The 26,446-nt window shown below is 33.0% G+C and overlaps 3 protein-coding genes across 3 annotated transcripts; 2 read left to right on the top strand and 1 right to left on the bottom strand.

Annotated features, from left to right (window-relative positions):
• Nucleotides 1–229: 229 nt before the first annotated feature.
• LOC124533195 lies at nt 230–11,767 on the top strand. The gene is made up of 4 exons (XM_047108380.1): nt 230–363; nt 4,730–4,863; nt 8,764–8,994; nt 11,414–11,767. The coding sequence occupies exons 2-4, from the start codon at nt 4,756–4,758 to the stop codon at nt 11,555–11,557; spliced, it is 483 nt and encodes a 160-aa protein (XP_046964336.1). The 5' UTR covers nt 230–363; nt 4,730–4,755; the 3' UTR covers nt 11,558–11,767.
• On the top strand, nt 9,397–11,277 carry LOC124533196 (pheromone-processing carboxypeptidase KEX1). Its single transcript, XM_047108381.1, has 6 exons — nt 9,397–9,995; nt 10,089–10,151; nt 10,246–10,308; nt 10,391–10,471; nt 10,547–10,606; nt 10,758–11,277. The coding sequence occupies exons 1-6, from the start codon at nt 9,666–9,668 to the stop codon at nt 10,917–10,919; spliced, it is 759 nt and encodes a 252-aa protein (XP_046964337.1). The 5' UTR covers nt 9,397–9,665; the 3' UTR covers nt 10,920–11,277.
• LOC124533194 (farnesol dehydrogenase-like) lies at nt 11,373–26,446 on the bottom strand. The gene is made up of 7 exons (XM_047108379.1): nt 26,308–26,446; nt 21,341–21,474; nt 20,034–20,199; nt 18,847–18,988; nt 17,763–17,892; nt 12,351–12,476; nt 11,373–11,635 (listed from the first exon to the last, which is right to left on the bottom strand). The coding sequence occupies exons 2-7, from the start codon at nt 21,470–21,472 to the stop codon at nt 11,591–11,593; spliced, it is 741 nt and encodes a 246-aa protein (XP_046964335.1). The 5' UTR covers nt 21,473–21,474; nt 26,308–26,446; the 3' UTR covers nt 11,373–11,590.

Raw genomic sequence — 26,446 nt, 5'->3', positions numbered from 1 at the left:
AACCTGGGACCTCATAACCGTATACAGTAAAGATTAATGAGCCCCAAGAGCAATGATATAATTAAATCTATTATAACTTCCGAATCCTTCGTCAAAACGATTTGCGAGTTATTTTAATTAGTTCCACCTTCGGATTACGCATTGTAATTACTTAAAATTAAAATAATAGTAACACATTACGTAAGATAAACTTAATTTAAACTCGCTCAAGACCTTGAGGTCCGAGTGACCGCAGTAAAGCCTCAATTACTTTCGTGTTATTCGTAAGTTTATACGGTTGTGGCATTGCATAATATACGGGGAAAATATTAAATCCGTATTTATTTTTTTAAATACAAATAGTATTTTTTAAATCAAGGAAATGTAAGTACTATTTTCTTTTTCTCTTTTTTTAATCCTTGTTACTCAGTGTTTTTCTCTTGGCGTATGATTTATTTAAAAAGTTTTTTAGATAGTAATTATATGTTGTGTATTTAAAACTGTTTTATTTTTCGACCTCGTTTCAATTTTAAATGATTTAATCAATAATAATTATGAGTTCCTATTTGTAACTGTTACCTTTTATATTTTTTTGTAATTATTGTTATTCAAGAATAAATTAAAACAGTACATATTTCAACCATCTAAGATTATTTTACTTTTGACAAATTTCGTTATCACGACTAAACAAAATTATAGCAAGATTTTTAATTATTATATTGATAAGTATTCCTTCCTAACTCAAAAATGGAGAAGGGTAGCCTTTAAGACTAGAAGATATTTTATTTTAATACTAACAATATACCTACCTGATTTCGGAAATGAATTGGTAAAGTTTAAGCACAAAACGTTACTCAGTAGGGTAAGGAGTGTAGTTTGCCAAACTTAGGGCTAAGTGCTCGTTTCAATTGCTCAACGGATAAACCCGATCTCGTTTTAATGGCAGTCAGCATCCGCTAACCAGGTGACACTGACGAAACGTTTATCAATATGAAAATGTCGTTCAAACTAATTAATACAAAATAAAAAATGAATATGAGACACATCCCCAAAGTTTCCCGTTTCTGAGTGAAATTAATTGTGATTGTGTGATAAACAACAAAACAGACAAACTATTGGATTTATAATAATATTAAGATTTAAGTGTCTATATATTCGAGTGCTTCCCTTGTTTGGTTTCGATATCTCATATATTAAACATATTTATATATAATCAATATGTATATATATATCTCGGTAATATACATATGTATCTCTATACTTATAATTCTAAAAGACTGAATCGATTTTGATGAGTTTCAATTCATTCGATTTTATTCAATGTACTTTATTTTATATCGAATGAATTTGAATTTTTTTTAATGTTAAGGGTGCTATGTAAGCATATTTTTATGATAATAATAAATTTAATAAAATTTAATATAAAATAAACGAATGGGTAACGTAAATAATGCTATATGACTAACAACAATAACGCAATTATTATATGTGTTTATTTGGTAAACAAACTCATAAAAAATAGCAAAATTTAACATATTATAATTCCAATGTTTATAAAAGTTTAATGATATTATGTGATTAATATGAAGTCGGGACTGGGATCTAGAAAAATGAATATATATAAAACTGTTCCTTTACTGAGTGACTGACAGACAACGCACAGCCTAAACCACTGGACCTAGAGACTTGAAATTTGGCTTATGTATGCCTTAAGTGTCCTAGAGGTGCACTAAGAAGGGATTTTTCAAAATTTCCACGGGATAGGGAAACAATGGGTTTTATATTTTCGAACCAAAGTAGCTCTATCTCCGTAACTATAATTATTAGGGGTTTCAAATTTAGCATGCAAGCAGGTTATAACAACAACTAAAAACTGTTTTTAGGATATTTCAGAATTCCCAAAGGATACGGAATAAACGGGACTTGTATAATATAATCTGAAGAGAGGACTGTTATTTCATAAAAAAACGATTAATTTCAAGTATTTATAATAATTTACCTCGTGCTCGCCGGCGACACTAAATCATTTTTGCCCCGTAGTTACCTTATTTATATTTGGACAATGATATCAAATTTTCGTAATACAAACAGAGGAAGCGGATGGTCAATAAATAGGGATGTTCGTTGATAATTTGTGGTAACAAGCGACGAGTGGCGAGTGGCAGGTCGTGGCGCAACACTTGCCTTACGTGTGTCGATATCCCGGGACCTTCGTGCAAAGTCACGCCTATGTACACAGGCTGTTACAATATGTATCATTTCTTTTAAGTTCCATATTGTACAGAATATTTACATATATAATATAATAAAAACGTTTCTTGATTTTAAAAATAAAGAGGGGAGAGTGTACCGAATTTCCGACTCATTTAACTTTATATTTCCACTTTTAATAATATTTTGTTTTTCCCAGTCAAAAGAAGCCGTTTTATTAATTGGAATACTGCTGATTTCGCCCTTACTCACCCCATTGGGCCTATTTATAGATACATATCTTAATGTATGTTTTTTAATTTGGAGCACATAGTGGTAACAGTTAATTTGTTACTGTTATATTTTATAAGAAATATAGTTGTATGTATAGTTGAACTGTATTATGCTCCACCTGGGTAGGTGATGACTGATCATATAAATGAGTTCTGTAAGAAATATTAACCATTTCTCATATCATAAACTTGGGAATTAAAGTATTATGAGTATCCTTGAGAAGATTATAAGAAAGTGTGCGGTAAAGGTAAAGTAAAAGTAACAGCCCGTACATTTCTCACTGCTGAGATAAGGCCTCCTCTTCCATTAAGGAGAGGGTTTGGAACATATCCCAGCACGCTGTTCCAATGTGGATTGGTGGAATGCACATGTGGCAGAATTAGACACATGCAGGTTTCTTCACGGTATTTTCCTTCACCGCCGAGCACGAGATGAATTATAAACACAAATTTAGCACATATATATATATATAGTGGTGCTTGCCTGGGTTTGAACCCGCAATCATCGGTAAAGTGGACGCGTTCTAACCACTGGGCCATCTCAGCTCTGAATAAGTTACTTTGATAGTAATTTTACTTGTAAAATACGATAGTTACATATTTTAAAAGACCATGTCTCATTCAAAAAAGGAACACACCCTGAATGATTGTTTTGTTCGATTTACAAATTTTACTAAGTACTGATCGCTCATTGGTCGTCATTGCGTCATCGGTCACCATCCACCAATTAGAATTAAGAGTAAATCTGACATTAAGCTGCCATTACAAAATTTTCTCGTTTCCAAACTAACATAAAGTAATTAAAAAGATTAGCCGATCAATTCAATCCTCAACAGTGCGATTTCTTAGTCATTTTTTGCCTCGCACAACCACTTTTGGAACCAGCTGTCGCCGGGGGTTTTTCCGAACCGATACGATATGGGAACCTTCACGAAAGAGTGTACTCATTCCTTAAAGGCCGGCAACACACCTGCAATACCCCTGGTGTATCAGATTCCATGGGCAGTGGTAGTCACTTTCCATCATGTGAGCATCCTGCTCGTTTGCCATCTATGTCATAAAAAAGGGAAATAAAACAGTATAATATGGCGATGATGGATGACTTTTAGAACACGCTGTATAGGTGGCAGGAACCAAGTTTTGTTATAAGAGAGTCCTTGTCATCTATAACGAACCAATATTCGTGTGGGATTTGTTACGTAAACATCTTTTCAATAATAATAACATATAAATAAACAATTACAAAAAAAAAACAGTGGAAAGCAATATTTTTATATGAGTGTTAATAACGCAATAATATATCAAATTTATTTGTCAAACCAAGAACGATCTCATAAGATTAATATCAAGTATATAATACAATATATAACCATTACACATATAATAATTAAGGTAAGAAAATTAATAAATGTTTTTTAAGTTATTAACATAAATCTGTAGTGTCGTATGTTATGCGTTTAAACCGCAATTATATTACCTTTTTGATTATCAAGATCGAATCGAGGTTACGAGCTAAAACAAAAATAAAAACAAAGTAGGAACGCTGCTCTATATGAGTTAATCTCTCCTATATATACTATACTATATATAAACGAAACACCACAAGTTGCCTTATCTCCTAACTATATGCCCATCTTGACGTAACTACTACTTTCGCGATTTCAAGAAAGCACTTTGGAATTGCTACTTCATGGGAAGTCCCACTTTAACTTTGTAAATTGTATACAACTAATAACATAATACATAAAATGTAGATAATTTATACAAAAATTTACATCAAGTGTGTTATTTATTTGGGATCATCAGCGCGATTTCAAATCACATCCTCATTATCCATCACTCACAAAAATGGAGTGAGTGAGTTTCCACTAGATTTATTTGGTTGACATCGTAAGGAAGCCTACACGAGTCATCTGTAAATTTGTCAAATGTGTATCCAACCCGCGTTGAAACAGCTTATTGGGTTACTCTCTAAACTCCTCAAATACGATCTACTTTCATTGTGTATTTTGTACATTCATACATTAAATCATATATATTCAATACCCATGTTTTACACGTACATACATACCCAATAATAGCAGATGTCATTTAAATTATGGGAAAAATGACTGTGTTACGTCATACATGTCATTATTATTAGTTAATTATTAATAAGAAACATTTACAATTGTAATAATTTAATGATTATTAACAAAACTGGAATCCATTAGAAAATTAGTCATTAAGTGTGTTATATATATTATATTCCATTTCATTGATTTCAGCATTCAATGTTTGGATAGCGTCAATCATGGGTCGTAGACGCAGCTTGTGTATGTTCCTGGCTTTGTCACTTTTGGCAAATGCACTTTGCCTGCCATCTAGTCTAATGCGGTCGAAGAGGCAGGCGTCTCCTTCGGTAAGTTATTCAATTTATTATAGCATGTAATCTTTGATATTTGTATGTTATATTTGGTTATTTAAACTTTGAAATCGTGTCTCATTAATTTCATCTAGTGCGTATTGTTTTAATATGGTCGTAGATTTGTTTATATTGAAAACTGAACCAGGCTGTTTTAATATAATCGCGTTTTATTGCCGAGAAAATGTTCGTAAATATACATACATATGTATACCTACGTATGTATGGTGGATGGGCCTGTCAGTCTATTAGTATAATAATAATCACAAAATCCACCAACTAGTATAACATTATATTGCTGTGTTTCTATCCGAAGGGCGAATGAATATACAAGACATGTCTGCCTTGTATTAAATCTTAAAACATTCTCCAAAAACTAATCACCTGTTACATATTTTATGAATAATAATTGAACCGTTTATTTAGTTAAGGTACGCAAAGAAAAGGGTACCTTAATATTAATATATATACATGCTAAAATGTTTTTTAATAATGCGGAACTAACGTGCTGAAATGACCTTCGTAAGATTTAATATCGTTAAATGACGATTCAAAAGCTCGTATTCTTAGTCTGCTTGATTGACTAAATACTCATACAGCTTTTTGAACAGCTAATTGGAGAATCGTGCTATGGACTTAGTATTACTGTTAGTTTACAATACGTGATAAATGGGTACCTATACAGACATTTTTAACTTTGCCGTTTCTTTACTAACTTGATTTTGTATTTATTAAATGTTGAAAAAGAGTAACTACTGAGTTTCTTTCCGGTTCTTCTCGGTAGAATCTACTTTCCGAACCGGTGGTAGCTTCACTTAATTGTAAAATGACGATTCAAAATTGCTTGTAAAAGCCCAAGAATAAAGTTTATTTTGATTTGATTTATTAATTTCATACTAATATTATAAATTTGGATGTAACTCTGTCTGTCTACCGATCTTTCACGACCAAACCACTGAACCGAATTTGATGAAATTTGCTATGTAGCAAACTTGAACTCCAAGAAGGAACAAAGGCTACTTATTTACCTGACAAGTGAAGCCGCGGGCGATTACTAGTATATAATATAATATACAATATACGGGCTATCTAATGCAAACAAAATTGTAGCGAATGGTCTTTACAAACAAACAATCTCCTCCCTAACATTAATGGAGGTAAAATCTCAATATGTTATTCAAAGGTAAATCCAATATTACAGAATACAAAAAAATATAGGCATAGGTGGGTTTAATAATACACGATGCTTAATATAATTCAAATTAATTAGCAAACGATTTTTTATTGATTAAATTTCTGAATGAAGTATGTTAAAGTACGACTTAAAAAATGTAACATGCATAATTATTATATTTATAACACGTATTTTAACATACTGTATAATTGTAATTGATACTTTTTAAATTATTGGAATAAACTTTGGTCAATAATAAATTATAATCCCAATTGCAAAAGTAACTGGTTCAGTGATTAACGTTTCCGTAAACAAATGTGTTGACTACGTAACGTACTTGTAAACTTTATTATATACATACTAGCTGTGCCCGCTACCTTGTACGCGTTTGAATGTAACAAAAAAAATATTGATAAAATAAAAGTAAGAGCCCAAGTTACTCCTTATTATATCAGTTATCTGCCAGTGAAAGTCCCGTCAAAATCGGTCCAGCCGTTCCAGAGATTAGCCGGAACAAACAGACAGACAGACAAAAATTGCAAAGAATATTATTTTGGTATATGTACCGTGTATACATACATAGCATGCAGTAAAAAGGGGTTATTTTAATAATACAAGCTGCCACTCCAATTTTATTATATGTTAAGACTAGCGACCCGCCTTGAAAGGATACCTTAATGTTCTAGGTTTGTAGTTCACTTTACTATAAAGACAAGAACGGGACACACAAGAACATTTGTCACGTCAATAGTCTAAATTTAAATGAAACTGAAAATTAGCTTCTTATACAATAATATGATATACTAATCCCTTTCCCCCAACGAACTGTATCACCTGATACAAGATTAACTTTTATTAACATAAGAATTAATAACATTAAATGCTTAAATATATACAAATATGAACTAAAACTAGTTACTGTATAATGGCAAGATCAGCATTTCCCCGTTGAATCGCAAAAAGCTGCTGGCATTCTTGCCACCATTCCACGCGATCGAATTTTATATATTAAATAGTTACATGTTTGTCTATATTTAAGCATTTAATGTTATTAATTCTTATATTAATATTTTTTTTATTTTTACGTAATGATATTTCATAAGTAATATGTTATGCCCTATTAAATGTTTCTTTAGTTTAACTTAAATATTACATAGATTTTCAGTATACATCTCCATAATTTGTAGTATAGATTGTACTATGAGAGGAAATATTGTATCAACTATTACATCACCAAGATATAACATGAAAACGTTACATAGTCCCTTAAACATACTAGTTTTTACAATAATAACTGAAAACAATACATCATATAGTGTAGTGATTTCATTGTAAGGCGTTTTCAAGGTGGTTTTGTGGCATTTGTCCCACGATAAATGTGTGGCCGTGTTAAATGTTTTTGCCCCTGTCTGCTATGTGTTAATACACTAGTTTAGTTTTAATGACCTGTGTTCTCGTACTTGATGGGCGTTGTTTCAAAAGTGCTATTTATTTCTTGCTGTAACTTACCGTCGAAGATGGCCGGTTACACGGCTGCTTTCTTAAAAATATCTATATTTAATTATGTACTTCATAGGTACATCATGGATTATATGCTTATGAAAGTAAATTAATAATTTGCTTATTTTTAAATATATTATTGAGTCTCAATCAATAATAGGTATATTGGATATATTCACAATAATAAGAATTTATTAAGTTGTTATTTATATAAAAGAGAAAAATATACGGGCCTAGGTTTCCCTGTAGGATTACCAAATGTACTGAAGTAGATTTGGGAGTATACAAAAAAGAGCTAAGCTAAGACTAGCTTCAGCTTAGTTTATTTCTTTTTGTAAGAAAGCCAACTCTGAAACTAAAAACCTTAAATCGCCTTTAACCTGACCGACCTTCAATTAGGTCGTTCCGTCAAAGCGGTTTCGACTTTTATTTCATTGCATTCGTTACACAAAAACATAATAAAAAATATGGTATTTGGACAACTTAATTTATGCATGGCATATATAATTGAATGGCTTTACCATCGTTAATAGACACCTAAATATAATTTTGACATAGTATAGTACTTAAACTATTAATTGTATTAAAAAGATGATTCTTCGTCTTCTGCCTGATAATCCCAGCTATCACCGAGTGTGCCTTCTATCTAAACCTACTCTATTTTGTACCATCTTTACCGTCATCCTGTGTCAGTCCATTTTTTCTCAAGTGCTGCTTCATAACATCCATCCATCGCAAACGCACAAGAAGTGGTGTTTTCCATTAAAAAAAATTCGTTCTAAAATGGCCTCAAGCATATATTTAATAAATATTTGGCCACCTCCATGGTCGAGTGGTGTGTACACCGGTTTTCATGGGTACGCCACTCTGAGGTCCCGGGTTCGATTCCCGGCCGAGTCGATGTAGATTACCAATAGTTTTCTATGTTGTCTTGGGTCTGGGTGTTTGTGGTACCGTCGTTACTTCTGATTTCCATAACACAAGTGCTTCAGCTACTTACATTGGGATCAGAGTAATGTATGTGATGTTGTCTCATATTTATTATTTAAAAAAAGAAAAAAATAATATTTTAAACAGATTCGGTAGGGCCCACCCTATGGTCTCTAAACTATTTCCTAATATAGCGACAAAAATTGGATTATCCAAAATGTTCGTGCGGAAATCAAGATCACAGTCGCTACTAATTCATAGCCTAAGTTAATAATGTAAAATTTATTTTTCAGAACGAAATATCAACATCTGATAGCGAAGCGAACGAAGTGAAACTATCAAGCGCGCCTGATTCCAGTCTAAACACCGTCAATTATGACTTACCACCTTCCATACCTTACAATGACGATGACGATGATGACTTCGACACGCCCACAACATACCCCTCAGATGGCGGTGGCAGTAACATCTTCAGCTTACTCAAATTAGTAACCGCCTTCCTACCTGGATCAAGTACTTCAAGTGTAAGTATTGATACACTCATGACCAACCTACGTACTTACAACATCTATTGTTTTTTTATTGCACTCCAAAAACTAAAACTTATTTATGGATTTACAAATTGCAAAATGATATTGTTCTCAGGCACTTCTAGTTTCTAAGTTATTCTATGCATGTGATTGTTTATATGTTTATGGTTCTTATTGATATCAGATTTTATATTTTAAAATACATGGGGTGTAGAAGTAATTATGATGCCATGATTATTCTAAATTTAAATACATTTTGAAATGAAACAAAAATTCAATGATAGTAAAAAATAATATACCTATTGTATTTTTTGTGTAGTATTACATACACTTAAACTAATAACGATAAATCTTATTGTGTGCTATTTTATTTATTGTTATATATTTTATTTACACTTTAAATATTTATGAAAACAATTTAAGTATTCTGTGTGAATTTCAAATGCACTATTAAAACCTCTTACACACGGTTTTCTCGCTGTAAACTATTCTTAATCGTGTGAAATCTATCTGCACTTATCGGGACGTGGTCACGTTTTATTGCACTATTTATTCACGAAAGGGTAAGTCACTTTTCGATATATAATGTTTGATTATATATTTATTACATAGGATAATAAGATGACTGAATCTTTCAGAATATATTGCTGAAGCTTGTCAAGGAAATGGTGAAACGTAACATGCCAAAAATCATTATCCGTAGACAAGGACTTGCTGATAACGAGATCGACATTGATTACCTAGCTGATTTGAAACCCCCAACATTCCAAAAGCAGGAATATGATAACAATGATTCTAATAGTAATTCTGAACAAGAAAATGAAATTGATGATGATGCTGCCGAACAGAGCTTAGAAGATGATAGAAATAATTCAGAACAAGATTCGGACTCAAATTTAGATGAAAGTGATGACGACGATTACGATGAACCACCAGGAGGTGGGGATGGTGAGGGGGGTGGGATTTTAGGTCTACTGGCTGGGCTCAGCGGAGGTGTAAGACTTAAATTTATTTTATCAAAATAATTCAAATGAGTAATTTATATGGCGTTGGTGACGTTTATTATCTATTTTGTTTATTTCTAGGAGGATGGTCAGTCAGATTTAGGATCTCTTCTTGCGACAATCGGCGGAATTGTTGCCAATTTGAGTGTAGGTTGTATTGTGTTAATTAAAAAGCATGAAATGAAGCTTGATTTAGATTTAAATTATAATTTACATTTTAAACCTGATCTTTTATTTATAGGGCGATGGCATTGACCTGAACGCTCTTATTGCGTCTGGTATAGGACTATTCGTTGGATTATTGGTACGTGTCTTATCGAGATTTTTAGATACAAAGATTTAATACTTGGGTTCTAAATAATATTATTTATAAAAATATCTTTCAGTCCGAAGGCGAAGAGAATCCAGGAGCTATAATAGCGAGTTATCTTCTAACGTCATTGGATACCATCACTGGTGGCGGAGCTGTATGATATTTACGTTTTGATCTTGTGTTTTTTGACTAAACTCAAGCCGAAATTAAACCTATTATCTTTCCACAGAAAAATAATGGAGCATTCTTTGGAAAATTCTTATCGAAATTGGTTAAGGGTACTAGTGCTGTAAGTAGCATCACCTGTTTTGTTTATTAAGATCTCAATTAAATTGCTTTCAATATAAACGCTTGAATGAGCTTAATTACATTATTTTTTTACATAAATAACCGCTTAATATATAAGTACTTGTCATACTTAATATATGAGTTTCTTTCAGGCAGGAGATCCAGATGCAAGCTCTGAAGAAGACAATGGAAACAAAATGATTATGGCAGACTCTGCTGGATTTTTCTTGAGCTTCATCACATCTCTGTTAGGAGATATGTCTAAGAGCAGCTCCAGTTCCCAACCATGGAGAAGATATTTTAAAGAGACCTGATTATTGAGACTGTTTTAATTTAGTGATTAAGTAAAAATACATTTTACACATTTGTTGCGTTTTTCAGTTTACCTCCAAAAATTAACTTTCTAATTTAATTATTGCTACTGTGTCTAGATTTTCAGCAATTGAAGTGCTAATCAATGACAGTTCAAGCCTTGTGACACCTTGTAACTGTCTTATAGTGATATGACTTTGGATATCTCAAGCTCATTCGTGTCTTCTCCATCCTACGTGACATTGGCGAAATAATCTGTGCCATGCCGGCACAACTAAAGGCCATTAAACTAAGAATTGAATTGAATACTAATATCACTTTAAAATTACACATTTTGTGTCCTGAATCTGTGTATTATCATGATTATCGAGTTTTATTTAGTAAAATAGCTCCACAGAACCTCTCCCATTTCCCATAAACCTTCGCCAATTATCCCGTTTCAAAAATTAAAGCCATATTTTAAAGTCATTTAATATTTTCATTGTTTCTTTTACAGAGTAGTCCAGACACTACTGATGAACATGCACCATCACCTCTGTGGACTCTGAAGCTTGATATCTTACGAGCTATATTACAGTTTGGAACTTCAATACTGGGGGTGGCATCGTCTGCAGTTTTTTCTTCGTCTTCTGCTTCATAGTTATTTATTGTACCGTTTTGAAATTTAACAAAATCACAGTCTTCTTTCTAGTATTGGCTCAATGGTCAATTCCGTTATCTGTAATGCAGACATTGAAAACATTTAATTCGTAATATACCATACTATCTACATAGTACATAATATATTCTTGTAGTTAGAAATGATATACTGTACATATAGTTAATACATTAATAAATAAATTTATAAATATTGATATTTTTTCATTTTGAGAGTCGAGATGGCCCAGTGGTTAGAACGCGCGCGTCTTAACCGATGATTACGGGTTCAAACCCAGGCAAGCACCGCTGATTCATGTGCTTAATTTGTCATTATAATTCATCTGGTGCTCAGCGGTGAAGGAAAACATCGTGAGGAAACCTGCATGTGACAAATTTCATAGAAACTCTGGCGCATGTGTATTCCACCAACCCGCATTGGAACAGCGTGGTGGAATATGTCCCAAACCTTCTCCTCGAAGGGAGAGGAGGCCTTTGTTGTTGTATTTTTTTAATTAAACACACAGACTAACATTTAAAAAAATAAGCTTGTTATATAAAATAAGCTTGTTAATATTTAAAAGTAATAATCTAGCTTGCAATCTAAATAGCTAGTTTTGATTTTGGAAAACGCCATTACGTATCGTCAAAAAATTATATTGAAACAACTAGAAAAAGATACAATATGACGTTGACAATGTTTTACCAAGACGCCTTGTAGCAAAAGCTGCAAGAAAAGGATACCCTTGCTTGGAAAAGTGTATGACAGTAGGTAAGTAAAGGTATAGAGTACTCACATTTACATTGGGAGGCGTTGAGAGAATATAAAGTATAGCATCAGCCACGGCCTCGGGTTCCAAAATCGGCATGTCGTCTTTGAAGTCGGTGACCATATCTGTTTTTACTAGACCGGGTGAAACACTCTGAAAGATAGAATTGTGGAATTTGAATTTACACAACCGGTAACGTTAAACAATTTAATTTCGTTAAATAACATAAAATTCTATTATTATTATAAATAACATTAGGTTCTAAGAGCCTATGACTTTATATATTTTGGTTTTAAATTCGATAGAATCTTTTGTATTCCATGAAATCAAAACAAGTAATTATTAATTAAAATTATTTAAATTTTCGTTAAAAGAAAATGTACAATATTTTAAAGTCCATATCGAACAAGGCCGGGCAAATAAGCACAGATCTTGCTAGAGGCGGACTGTGACTTTGTCAGCTAATGTCACTCAGAGGTCAGCTTACATTAACTGGTTTGGAAGGTGACAAAGCTAAGTGTGACTACAGGAACAAGACACCTGATGCTATTGACATCATAATTCCCAGATTAACGGAGCATTGGTAATATAAGGGCTTACTATTTGCCACCAAAAAAAGAGGTAACATCCTAAAAAATAAATGCGAAACTTTTTAAGCAACTATATTTGTTGTGATGCAAATAAATGGTACCGACTAACGGGAAGACAAAAGATTGAATGGATTCTAGGTGTAGAATTTACTTCAATGAAATGAAGTTTTTGATCGAAGTTTTAATGTTTACTATTAACTAGCATTTAAGCTTAGCTCATAACAGTTAGATTTAGATTAGTTAATAATTTTTTTATACTGGAAATAATATGTTCGTTCGTTCTGATTTGAAGAATGAGTGTGAAAGTATAAAGCTACAGATATAAGGGATAGAGCACAAGGTCTAAGGTCTGTGGCATATATGTGATTTCAGGAATGGTTTATATTTATTACAACGCCAATATTTATGTGCATTAGTGACCACTTAAAATAAGATGATCGTTGCCGGTACAAAACCGTTTCTCCATGCTCCTCCCTCCCATTATTTTTTTATTTTATTATATATTTTTGGACAAGAAACTTACAAAACGCTAAAATATTGTAAAAGACCACTGCAGTTCTGCCATTGCTAATGATATATATTTAAAAACAAGTAAATTTATATCTATACATTACTAGTAGTCGCCTGCGGTTTCGCCCGTGTTTTGGGGTGTTGGTTGTCATGTGTTAGCCAAAAAAGTAGATTCATACCAAATTTCATTAAATTCGGTTCAGCGGTTTGGTCGTGAAAGAGCGCCTGATAGAGAGACTTGCCACACTTATAATATTAATCAAAAAATCAAAATCAAAATCAAAATAAACTTTATTCAAGTAGGCTTTTATAAGCACTTTTGAATCGTCATTTTACAATTAAGTGAAGCTACCACCGGTTCGGAAAGTAGATTCTACCGAGAAGAACCGGCAAGAAACTCAGTAGTTACTCTTTTTTAACATTTAAAAAATACAACGTCATGTTAATTAAATACAATTATTTCAATTAATGTATCCTGCTTGGAAGTCAACAGGTATTAACTCCACGCTTTTTTATCATCTACAAAATCTTGTATCGAATAGTATGCTTTTTCTACCAATGTATTTTTAACAAACGATTTGAATTTACTAAACGGCAAAGTTAAAAATTTCTGCGGAATTTTATTATAGAAACGGATACCTTGCCCCAAGAAGGATCCATTGACTTTGCGGAGTCGGAAACTTGGCGTTATAAGTTTATCCTTACTTCTAGTGCATATACAATGATTATCACTGATTTTATCAAAGTGATCAATGTTACTGTGAATATACATGATATTGTTGTAAATATATTGCGACGCAACAGTAAGTATTCCTACTCTGTTAAAAACATCCCGAAGAGAGTCTCTAGCTCCAAGATTATAAATAAACCGAATTGCTCTCTTTTGTAAAATAAAGACAGATTCAATATCTGCAGCGTTACCCCAAAGTAATATGCCATATGACATAATACTGTGAAAATAACCAAAATAAACTAAACGAGCGGTATCAATATCAGTTAGTTGTCTAACTTTTCTAACCGCGTATGTTGCGGAGCTGAGTCTTCCTGTTAGGGATGATAAATGAGAGGTCCACTGAAGTCTGGAATCCAATTCTATTCCTAAAAACACCGTAGTATCAGCTACTTCAAGACGGTCACCATTTAAAGATATATTATAATTTTGTTTGCTAACATTAGGTAGGGTAAAAACTACACATTTTGTTTTTTGAGCATTCAAAACTAAATTATTTACTGTAAACCAATTGTGTATCTGTGATAATGCACCGTTCACATCGTCATAGTCATTTTTTTTCCTGTCAACCTTAAAAATCAGCGAAGTATCGTCAGCAAACAACACTATATCACAAATACCCTTAACATAGAAAGGAAGATCATTTATATATACTAGGAATAGAAAGGGACCCAAAATTGAACCTTGTGGAACTCCCATTTTTAACGTAGATCCAGAAGACTTTATTCCATTAATGAAAACTTGCTGGATTCTTTGACTTAAATATGAAGCGATGAGATCAAGAGCTTTACCTTTAACACCGTAATATTTGAGCTTATAAAGAAGCGTTTCGTGTTCTACACAATCGAATGCTTTAGATAAATCACAGAATACTCCAATAGCGTTCTGTGATTTCTCCCAAGCATCGTAAATATGTTTGAGAAGCGCAATTCCCGCATCAGTTGTCGAGCGACCTCTTCTAAAACCGAATTGCTCACCATGAAAAATAGCATTTGTACCGAAATGGACGAGAAGTTGATTTAAAATAATTTTTTCGAAAATTTTACTTAAAGATGGGAGTATTGAAATAGGCCTGTAATTACCGGGATCGCTTCTGTTTCCAGTTTTAAAAAGTGGTAAAACTTTACTACATTTTAACAAGTTAGGAAATGAACCAGTGTCCAAACTCTTGTTAAAAATTACTGCTATATACGGAGCAATATCGTATATGATGTTATTAAAAAATTTTACCGAAATGCCCCATATGTCGTTAGTTTTTTTAATATTTATAGTTTTAAATACTTTTATGACATCTATTGCAGAAACCGTTTCAAATGAAAAATCAATAACGCATTTAGAAACACTATTATTTAATAACCTAGCTGCATTTGATGTAGATGATTCTAAATGAAATGTTATTTTATGGGGTACTTTATCAAAAAATGATTCAAATAAATTAGCAACCTCTAATTCAGAACTCGTGTATCTACTACCTGTGTTCAATTCTATTGGTATCATTTCCTTTTTGTGTTTTCCACTAACACTACTAATAACATCCCATGTGGCTTTAATTCTATTATCAGAATTCAGGATTTTTTTCTTTAAATATAAGGACTTAGCAGAAATGCATACTGTTTTAAAAATTTTTGAATATTTAATGACGTATTCTAAAAAGGCTACGTTTCGATTCCACCGCCTCATATCATATAAGTCGTATAATTTATTTCTACTTTTATAAATACCAACAGTAGCCCAGTCACTAAACTTTAATTTTGTGTTACTATAACATGATTTCATTTTAAATATATTGTTAAATTCTTTTAGTATTACTTCAAAAAATGAATTATAAAGCTCATTTGGATCCTGTGTCGTAAGATCTAGATTAGACAATTTATACGCCACAATATCTTTAAAACAATGTAATTTGTTAGCCGTTATTGGCCTGTATGTTATTTTTTTTAAATGATTTATTTCTTTGTGTTTTAATGAAAACTTCTGACCACAATGGTCAGAAGTTAAATTATTTATAATTGATACTTCATATATTTCACAGTCACAGAACACATTATCAATACACGTAGAAGTGCCGTCGGTTATTCGCGTCGGTTCATTAACTCTATGAGTTAAATTAAATGACATAAACAAGGCAACCAACCGAACACTTAACGTAGTTTCTTTAAGTAAGTCGACGTTAAAGTCCCCACATACAATTATATATTTATTAGTTTTACATAGCTTTTTAAGAATGTCCTCCATAGTGGTTTCAAACAAATAATAATCTCCCGATGGGGGCCGGTACACGCAGACTATAATGTACTGTGGAAATTCCACGCAGGATAGTTCGATAGTACGTTCGATAGAGAGGGCCACAATATCTTTTCGAGATTTACAAACGATATCATTCCGTACTAATATTAATGAGCCACCACGAATAGCACTCCCTCTTACGAACGAACTTGACAGTTTAAAGTTTGAAATATTAAATATGTCAAATTTTTTAACCCAATGTTCTGTGAAACAAAATACATGTATTTTATAATACTCCGAAAATAATTCTATTTCATGATCTTTGCCACCTATGCCCTGTATATTTTGATGTATAATATTTAAGTAAGAGGGCGCAGATGTTGTCGTTTTATTTAGTTTAAACTATTAATTCGAGTATTTTTAATTTTGTCGGTGTTAATATAAATTAAATTATTATTTTTATTATACATATGATCCTTGGTAACATTACTTGTAAAATAATTTTTGATATTGTAGGCAATTAGGTTACCAATTTGTCTTTTCGATTTCATTGGTAGGTACATAGTATCCTCTGTCCACTTAAATCTATGAATAAATTTATTAATGTCAAATAACATTAAATCATTACTGCAATGTCGAGTCAAATTATATAGACATAGGTTTAAGTCATAAATATGTAAATTCTGTGCATCTGTCAAGGTATGTGAATATGGAAATAAACTAATTATAAATTTGCATTTCTTTTGATTTTGGATTTCAATTAATAATTTAATATCCTTAATTAAACTCTTTTTGTTTAGAGACAAACTGTCACCATGCATTAATACTACTACATTATTAGAACCCAGATGCATAGAATTTATTTTATTTATTTGGTATTGATAGGTTGCCCCGGGTGAGCATGTGTTAAATACATTTTTTATTTCACTTTTAATTATTGAGCCAAAGCCCTGTCCTAACTTATCCGATACTACAATAACATCTTTATTTAATTCTAACCCCAGTTTATTATGGTTATGGATCCCTGGTGCACATTGACTCAATTTGATAGGTGATACTTTGGTATTATTACTATTAGGAGGAACCAACTCATTTTCCTGAGTATGCATACAGTTACATTTATTCGATAAGGATTCAAATTTTTCTAAGTTAGAGGTGCATAGCTCAAGAAGATTGTTGGCTGTGTGTATGTGTTCCTCTATCTGTTTTTGAGCCAATTCATATTTTTTATTAACAAAATCTAAAGATCTTTGTAGGCTAGAAATTTCTAATTGCAGTTATGATATGATAATGATATGATAATGATTGCAACCCCAAAAAATATTGCACTGTGAATATTATTTGCAACTGGCAACTCAAGCTTTAATTGTTATGGTCCCTTACCGCGACTTTGATTTGGCAGTGGAATTCAGCCATCTCCGTGTTCAGAGCCGTCGTGAGCGCCGTGACAGCGTGCTTGGTGCTTGGGTACACGTTCAGGCTCGATTGGAAAGGCACGTAGTGTCCCGCTATACTGCAATTTATAATGAAATAAATTAATACCTACATAGTATAGAATAACGTCACTTATCGCTGTCTGTCCCTATGCTTAGATCTTGAAATTACGAAGCGATACTATTTTATACAATATTTGAAGTAATGTTGTAGATACCTGTGAGGGAAAATAATACATGTTTACAAAAATAAGTGATGAGTGTTTATTCGTATGTATATCTTTTAAATAAATAAAGAAATATAATGAAACAAAAATCGTAGATAATGTCGAAATATCGAGCTCCACCAAGTAAAAATAAAAAACATGTTAAATATCTCGTACTAAATATATTTAAAGGCAAATGTTTTGCCTTTAAATCTAAAACGCTGACAAAACTGAGAAGATGTTCATTTTTATGACATAAATAATGGATGCTCATTGGTTATCCATTGCATCGTCTGCTGTCGACCAATGGACGTTGAGCTTACAGTGAAAACAATCAAACAATTAATCTGAGAATAATTTCTATTTGTTTTGTAATCGTTACACAAAAGCGTGTACACAATTTCAGCTCTATCGATCAAGTGGTGCTTGTATAAACACAGATATATAATCATAATCACGATAAGTTCTGTTCATACTCGTATTGTTTTTATCTTGTATGATTTTGTAAAATGATATTGGCAAAATGATATCATGATATGCACTTAAGTTGAGAGTTTACGATTAAATATTTTTTAAAAGCAATAAGAATACTAAAATAAATTAGTATTGATAATAATTATAGACATTAAATATATGGTTACCCTACTGTACCATACATCTTATATGAGACAACAAGACAAAGATTACACATAATATATTATATAATAAAGTTATACCTTTATTGCGCTAAATTAATAAATTTTCAAATATTTTATTGCCGACCCTACCGACCAGTCTGACGTCACAATTAAGTAGTCATTAGACCTTATATAATAATCGTTGCGTTACCTGTTAACATTTATAATATGTCCGTTGAAATTCCTCTTCCTCATGGAGGACACCGCTTTCCTCGTGCACATGACCATCCCTTTGAGGTTAACATCGAGCGTGGACAGAACAGCGTCGTCACTCAATGGATTCTCGCCAACATCTGCAAAGGCACAACAACAACAGCCTGTAAATTTCCCACTGCTGGGCTAAGGTCTTTGAGACACTACGCTGTTTCGATGCGGATGAATTACTACGAAATTAGACACATGCAGGTTCCTCACGGTGTTCTCTCGAGCACGAGATGAATTGTTAACACAAATTAAGCACATGAATATTCAGTTGTGCTTGCCTGGGTTTAAACCCTCAATTATCGATAATGCACGCGTTCTAACTACTGGCTGCAAAATCACAGTTATGATTATTCGATAACTGTGTACATAGCTGCTATATTGTTGACTGTCTTGTTAATTGTAGTGGTGGATGGGTCGTTTACTATTTTTTTTCTCATCATAATGTCTAGACGTCTATAGTTAAGAGTATGATATTTTTCATATGATACGAAGAAATAAAAAATAAGATAAAAAAATCGTATACGGCCTTATAACCTCGTGTGCCCCGAATTGACTTAAGACGGAACTGTGGGTAATTTATGGTTTTTTTAGTAGCAGCCCCGGTATTTGTAAATGGTATTGTTCACTCTCGAATCTTGGAAAGCACGTAATACTGATGATAACTTGATAGTGTATTTATAAACAATAGGCTATTTGACTGGTTTTTAAAATCCATTTTATATTATTTAGTAGAGTTTAAGGAACCCAGTAAAAGTTGATTTTATTATTTCTAGTACATATTTGCCGAAAAATATCATATTCAAAATTTCATCTTTAAATAATGCGCGAAGACGCTACTTGGACAATATGGCGCTGAAATGGGGTCGGTGACGTCACTTTGCTGTATTTAATCTGTGGTACATATGGTGGAAAAGCAAGGTTTACAAGAAAGTGACTTCATCATAAGCCCGGCCAATCAGGAGCGTTTTGTGTCACGTGACAAACGTTTGAAAAAATGCATTTTTATTTTTTGATTTTTGAATAAATTAAGTATTATTTTTAAGTTTCGTTTGTAAATAACCATTTTAAAACTTATAATATACACTGATTACAATAATTCACACTCTATTTTTGCATTGTCAAATAGCCTATTACCTGTGATACAGCCTGTCTTTAAGAAACCAGCATTGTTAACGAGCACATGCGGCCCTCCGAACTTCTGCTCCACCCATTTAAATGCCGCCTCTATGTCCTCGGGCTTTGAAACGTCACAACTTTTTGTGACGATGTTGCCAGCTCCCGTCACTTTAGAAGCAAGGTCCTGTAATGTGACGTCATGAAACAGTATTTATCACAAGGGTTTAATAGTTAAGTGTCATTATTGGTGAAATAAAATAGAGACGTATTATTGTAATCGCTAATGCTAAGAACGTCAATGAAAAAGACTATTCGAAACAATTTGAGCTTTGTATTTATTTAGTTAGTTAATATAGAAAAGGTAGACCTTTGACCAGAGTCTTAAATTAATTCAGACTCAAATTCCCTTATTCAATATAGACGCATTTCACTTACTTATTGTTCGGAAAAGGAAACGCAATGACATGAACCATGGAAAGGAATTCAGAGGGTCTTTGTTTTATCCAGTTAATTAAATACATATATTGAATAATTAATAACAATACTCATGTATTGTGTAACATTATTAATAAAGCTACCTCAAACCGATAAAGAACTCAGTGATACTATGACGACTTCATTTATATATGTATGTATGTTAATTAAATACAATTAAATTGTTATCAATTCTTCGTGACAATAAAAAGAATAATCTTTACTTAAAATAACAAGACATTATCGCTTATGATACGTTAAATAATAAAAATAAAAACTCTTTAAATGCGTTGATCATTGCAACTCAGATAAATTGACAATAGACGAACGCAATCTTTCATTTAGGTATCATGGACAGTTAAGGTCAAAGTGTCATTGCGACTGACCCGTAAACTGCGCTCTGGAACGCCACAATTTTACGCCCAGTTGACTATGAAAATTGACTTGTAATCCGAAAGTGAAAGTCAAAATTGAAATAGTTACATAACAAAAGATTTATTTTCAAGAAAAAAAAAACGGAAAGAAGGAGAACAGACGAAAGAAACTCAGGAGAACTTTTATTTTTTCAAGAGATTTTTTAACAACATTATTTACAATATAATTTTTAACCTTTCCATTTGAAAAGGCCTGAAATCGTTTGTTTTATTCTCTAGAAGTATTATCATCTAAGAGGGTATTAGTTATATATAATAGCTATAAAACAAAAAGGTTCTTCAACTTTTGAAAGCGTTTGACCAACACATTTCTGTACACACTCCCAACTCTCAAACTCCCAGTGATCCAATAACGGATTTACGACCTAGCTACTAGACCATCGAGGTAGTTTACATAAATATTTAAAGTCTACATACATCAATAAGATGAGTCCTGCGAGCTAATCCCACCACAGTCAGACCATGGTTGGCGAGACGCAAGCTGAGGGCCGCGCCGATGCCGGAGCTGGCCCCTGTGACGACAGCTACCTTGCCCGCCCAACGCTCCATAACTGTAAAATTGATTTATAGTATAAACTATTTTAGTTACTTCAGATTATATTACTATCGAAGCTCTGCTAAAAATGTACATATATTTTAACCTATGATTCTGATTTGAAAGCAAAGCAATGAACTTTTATTTACTTAATGTTCGATCACTAAGAAAACATTGGATGAGTTTTTGCTATCCAGCAACCTGTATTGGAGCAGCGTGTAGTGGAGCAGGTTCCATACCTTCTCCATAAAAAGGAGATGCCTTAGCCCGGCACTTGGACAAAGTGTAATCGTGTTCGTACACGTACTCATTTTAATTACTATCTTCGATACCTAAACGACCTAAACTACACATAAAAATATGTCAAAAGATGGAAAATCAATTAAAAATATACTTTAATCAAGTACGCTTTTACAATCACTTTTAAATCGCCATTTAACACTATATTAAGTGTAGCTACCACCGGTTCGGAAAGTAAATTCTACCATGAAAAGCTTGCAAGAAACTCAGTTGTTATTACACAACATATAAAAATACAGTCATTTTAGTTAATTTTAATATTATATGTATGTAATATAACCCGCCTAGAAGGCAACAAGTATTAATTCCAAGCTTTTTTATTCAGGCAACCATTCAAGACTGCCATAGTAATGAAACGTCTTAAGCAGATTTGTAGTAATACATTTTTTTGAAAAGCTGAGATGGCCCAGTGGTTAGAATGCGTGCATCTTAATCGATGATTTCTCGTGCTCGGCGGTGAACGAAAACATCGTGCCGAAACCTATATGTGTCTAATTTCATCGAAATTCTGCCAAATGTGCATTCCAACAACCCGCATTGGAGCAGCCTGGTGGAATATGTTCCAAACCCTCTCTTTAATGGAAGATGAGGCCTTATCCCAGCAGTGGGTAATTTACAGGCTTTTACTTTACTTTAAGTTTTTTTGATGCGAGTTTAAAAGTCATAATTATAGTCAGTGTCGCTTATCATTTTGTGACGTTTAAAGATCTTTTAATTTTCACCAATCCTATACAAGCGAATAAGTGTATTTTATTCAATCTGAAAAACACTCGTGAATAGTAATTTTACAAGTTAATTGTACTTACAGAAAATGACTACCTGCGCTTCTTATAATTATGCAAAAATATATATTTAGTTGTATGATTAAGTATTAATAAAAATACTTCTATTTTTTTGCATTTACAAAGTTATTATTGTGTATATTATTATCTTAAAGTGTTTTTTTATAATTGGGATGGAAAATTATTTTGCTGGTTCCGGTTTGAGTTTGTGCGTAATCACAAACATGGAAAATAACATCGTAAGCAACATGACGTTGATGACATAAGGGTTAGTTAATGTTTCTAATAGTTTTTCTTAATTAATATATTATTATTTTTATGTTATACGTTGGCGGATGAGCATATGGGCCACCTGATAATAAGTATACACCAACGCACATAGACAGTGGCGCCGTAACCTTGGGAACTAAGATGTTATGTCTCTTGTGCCTGTTATTACACTGGCTCACTCAACCTTCAAACCGGAACACAACAATACTAAATACTGTTATTTGGTGGTTGAATATCTGATGAGTGGGTGATACCTACCCAGACAAAGCCCTACCGCCAAGAAAAGTTCCAATTTCTATAGGCGGTAGGTACTATCCGATAGGTTTGCCCAATCAAATTAATAAGGATCTTAATAGCGTCTAGAGCCTCTACTATTGTATCAAACTCTCCTACCGCGTCAGATTGGAATCATATCTGTCAATATCAGGCAATAGAGAATGCATCTGTGATGGCGCACACTAATTGTCCATTAAAATTCATATGTAGGTGGCTAATTATTAATATCCGCCATTGTCATTTTTTACCATTATAGTAGCATTCATTGTCTCATGTAAGCCTGTTTGTCGGGTTATTAAATTTGTATTAAATAAAGATATTTACAACAACGTTTGTAAATAAGGAGGAGTCGAGATGGCCCAGTGGTCAGAATGCGTACCGATGATTTCTCGTTCAAACCCAGACAAGCACCACTGAATTTTCACGTGTTTAATTTGTGTTTATAATTCATGTCGAGCTGATGTGTCAAATTTCAACGAAATTCTGCCACATATGAATCCACAAAACCAAGAGAGGAGTCTTTAGCTCAGCAGTGACAAATTTACAGGCTGTTACTATAATCTACAAAATCAAGGCGTAACAAATATATTTTGACGAGAAGCGCTATAAACTTCTCTAACTATATAATGCCAGCTCACACGTGTGTACCAAGGGCCCGTATCGACGACCGTTCGTAGCTTAAGATAGCTTAAAACATTTACGCAATAGCTTTAGCTATAATTTATTATCCGTTAGAAACGCATTTCCTTGGTCTTTATTACTTTGATATGCTGCATAAAAATGTGTTATTACGTACGCGTTTTACAGTAATTACGATAATTATAAACGTATAACGCAGAGTACACGTGTCCGTTACGTTACGTTCCGTTAAACGGAGTTTTCAATCGTGAAGATAAACCATAAGTTTTCTAGAATAAGTCGCAAGCGATCTGACTGTCTCTTGTGGTAGACATGTTATTGATTTTTTTTTCTTTCAATTCAATTTCTACTCAGTTTATGTCATGAACTACATTCACTTCCCTGTTGGTTTAGTAGTTAAATATAAGAACACAGGTTCTGAGATTCTAGGTTCAAGCCGATATCATTGTGCTTTTCTGACGAAGAATTCTTAGGAAAAATTCGGAGATTTTAAATTTGGAAGTGTCTAGATGGCCATTTCTCGGAAAGCAGGAAAAGGTCCTGTTCTTGAACTTTTTCTGAGTTTTTTTTTTGTTTTTACGGAATAGGGTGGCGGACGAGCATATGGGCCACCTGATAGTAAGTGGTCACCATCACCCATAGACGCTGTAAGAAATATTAACTATTCCTAACATCGTCAATGCGCCACCAACCTTGGGAACTAAGATGTTATGTCCCTTGTGCCTGTAGTAACACTGGCTCACTCTCCCTTCAAACCGGAACTCAATAATACTGAGTACTGTTATTTGGCGGTCGAATAACTGATGAGTGGGTGGTATTAGTAGCCAAGAGATTAGTAGTGTACCAGATAGATACCTATCATTTAAGTAATGTGATGTAACATATAGTAAGTAAGTAAAGTAACAGCCTGTACATTTCCCACTGCTGAGATAAGGCCTCCTCTTCCATTAATACAATATGTGCATCTTAACATATAGAATGCAAATAAGTTATTACATATTATGAACATTATAATTTCTCGGCGAGTTCCAATCGAAGGAACAGACTCGATGCCCTTTACATATTAAACAATAATCCAAGATATCGTTTAGAATATCGAACGGGATTTATGTCTGTTTATATGTTTCTGCCATACAGCATTCGTAATGCAAATAATGTCGCTTAATTGAATTGTCAACGCAATTATGATAATTTATAATTCAAGGTTTCAATTGATTTATTAATAATTTCAATCACGCTTATCGTAATGGAAACACTTGTATACTGTAGTAACAATTAAATACCCTTATGCTCATATCTTAAAAAGCTTTGAAGTATATAGATACAGGCGGTTTTAAAACGGGTTGATGTAACACAAGTAGTAGAGTCATTCGACAAGTGCAGGTTTCCTTACTGTCAACATTTTATTTTATACAATCGCATGAAAATAAAGGGACGGTTCATTCTTAACGCAGGCAATGCGCCATCAACTAACCTTGGGAACTAAGAAGTTAAGTCCAGTGACGGATTTACAAATTTGCCGCTAGTAGGCTTACTTTTTTTTTGCAACATTTATGATTTGTGTTCTATCGTCATCATTACATCGGTTTTTTCCCCGTTATTAGTTTGATTATGAACTAGGTGATATTTCTGTCAGTTATAATCATACGAATTACGGACGTAATGTGTATACATATAATTATAATTTATTTTTTATTTCTGTAAGATAATAACAAATTTAGGCTAAATTTGCCGCCCTTCTAAATCTGTCGCCCTAGGGTCCAGTCTTCTTAGCCTATTGGTAAATCCGCCACTGATTAAGTCCCTTGTATCTGTAATTTCACTGGCACAATCACCCTCTTAAATACAATAAATCGTTCCTAACGAAATAAGTAAAAAGTATTAATGTGAATTCATCGAATTTTATTTCTTCAGTGCTTTAACTACATCGTCAAAGCCACCTCGTATTAAATTAGGAACGCTATAGCATTCTGTTTTCAATAGGCATCATATTAATTTAATATATTTATCACTTTCCTAAAATATATCAAAAAGACATTACGGCCTGCGCACGACAGAGAATTCTTTGTTTTTCTTGTTAATGGCCTAACATTGTGTCTTTTTTGCTGTGCAAGGGACACATGCGAGCATTCAACGTATTAATATCTATTACCTTATAGCTTGATCAATAGACAATGAATAAATATTTGATTATATTGATTTTCTTTGAAGAAATCAAATAATTTCGACGATAAATATAGAAATCAAAATTATTGACATCGTACTTTTCAATTAATCACGTTTTATTTGCTGGGTGTCAGTCAATCGTAACGCTGCATTATAACAGATTCAAATGAAAACTTTCTTACAAAATCTCTATTATTTTTCACTTATATGAAAACCAGTGTAACTACAGGCACAAGGGACATAACATCTTAGTTTCCAAAGTTGGTGGAACATCAACGATGGAAGGAATAGTTAATATTTCTTACAGCGTTATTGTCTACGGGTGATGGTGACGACTTACCATCAGATGGGCCATATGCTCCGCCAACCTATACCATAAAAAATATATATATAAGTACGAAACACGAATTACTTACTTGCAATAATCACAATCACTTAAGTTCAAACGCACGGAAACTCCGATAGCAGCTGGTTCTAGAGAGCGAGTGAGTTATTAAACTGCAAATGCAGTTGATTTATATTGCATCGAAGTATGAACGTAGAGCGACGACTTGG

This window comes from Vanessa cardui, chromosome 10 (genome assembly GCF_905220365.1).
Source record: "Vanessa cardui chromosome 10, ilVanCard2.1, whole genome shotgun sequence".
In the NCBI taxonomy this organism is placed as follows: Eukaryota; Metazoa; Arthropoda; class Insecta; order Lepidoptera; family Nymphalidae; genus Vanessa; species Vanessa cardui.
This window is presented reverse-complemented; position numbering and strand designations above follow the sequence as displayed.

Bases quoted from the DNA above. Each gene is read 5' to 3' on its own strand.
- LOC124533196 (XM_047108381.1), top strand. From the start codon at position 9,666: ATGGTGAAACGTAACATGCCAAAAATCATTATCCGTAGACAAGGACTT. The intron at 9,996-10,088 runs GTAAGACTTAAA...TATTTCTAGGAG, and splicing joins TGGCTGGGCTCAGCGGAGGT to GATGGTCAGTCAGATTTAGG. The intron at 10,309-10,390 runs GTACGTGTCTTA...AATATCTTTCAG, and splicing joins GACTATTCGTTGGATTATTG to TCCGAAGGCGAAGAGAATCC.
- LOC124533195 (XM_047108380.1), top strand. From the start codon at position 4,756: ATGGGTCGTAGACGCAGCTTGTGTATGTTCCTGGCTTTGTCACTTTTG. The intron at 4,864-8,763 runs GTAAGTTATTCA...TTTATTTTTCAG, and splicing joins AGAGGCAGGCGTCTCCTTCG to AACGAAATATCAACATCTGA. The intron at 8,995-11,413 runs GTAAGTATTGAT...TTTCTTTTACAG, and splicing joins CTGGATCAAGTACTTCAAGT to AGTAGTCCAGACACTACTGA.
- LOC124533194 (XM_047108379.1), bottom strand. From the start codon at position 21,472: ATGGAGCGTTGGGCGGGCAAGGTAGCTGTCGTCACAGGGGCCAGCTCC. The intron at 17,893-18,846 runs GTAACGCAACGA...TATAAATTGCAG, and splicing joins CATATTATAAATGTTAACAG to TATAGCGGGACACTACGTGC. The intron at 12,477-17,762 runs GTAAGGGACCAT...TCTATCTTTCAG, and splicing joins ACTGCCAAATCAAAGTCGCG to AGTGTTTCACCCGGTCTAGT.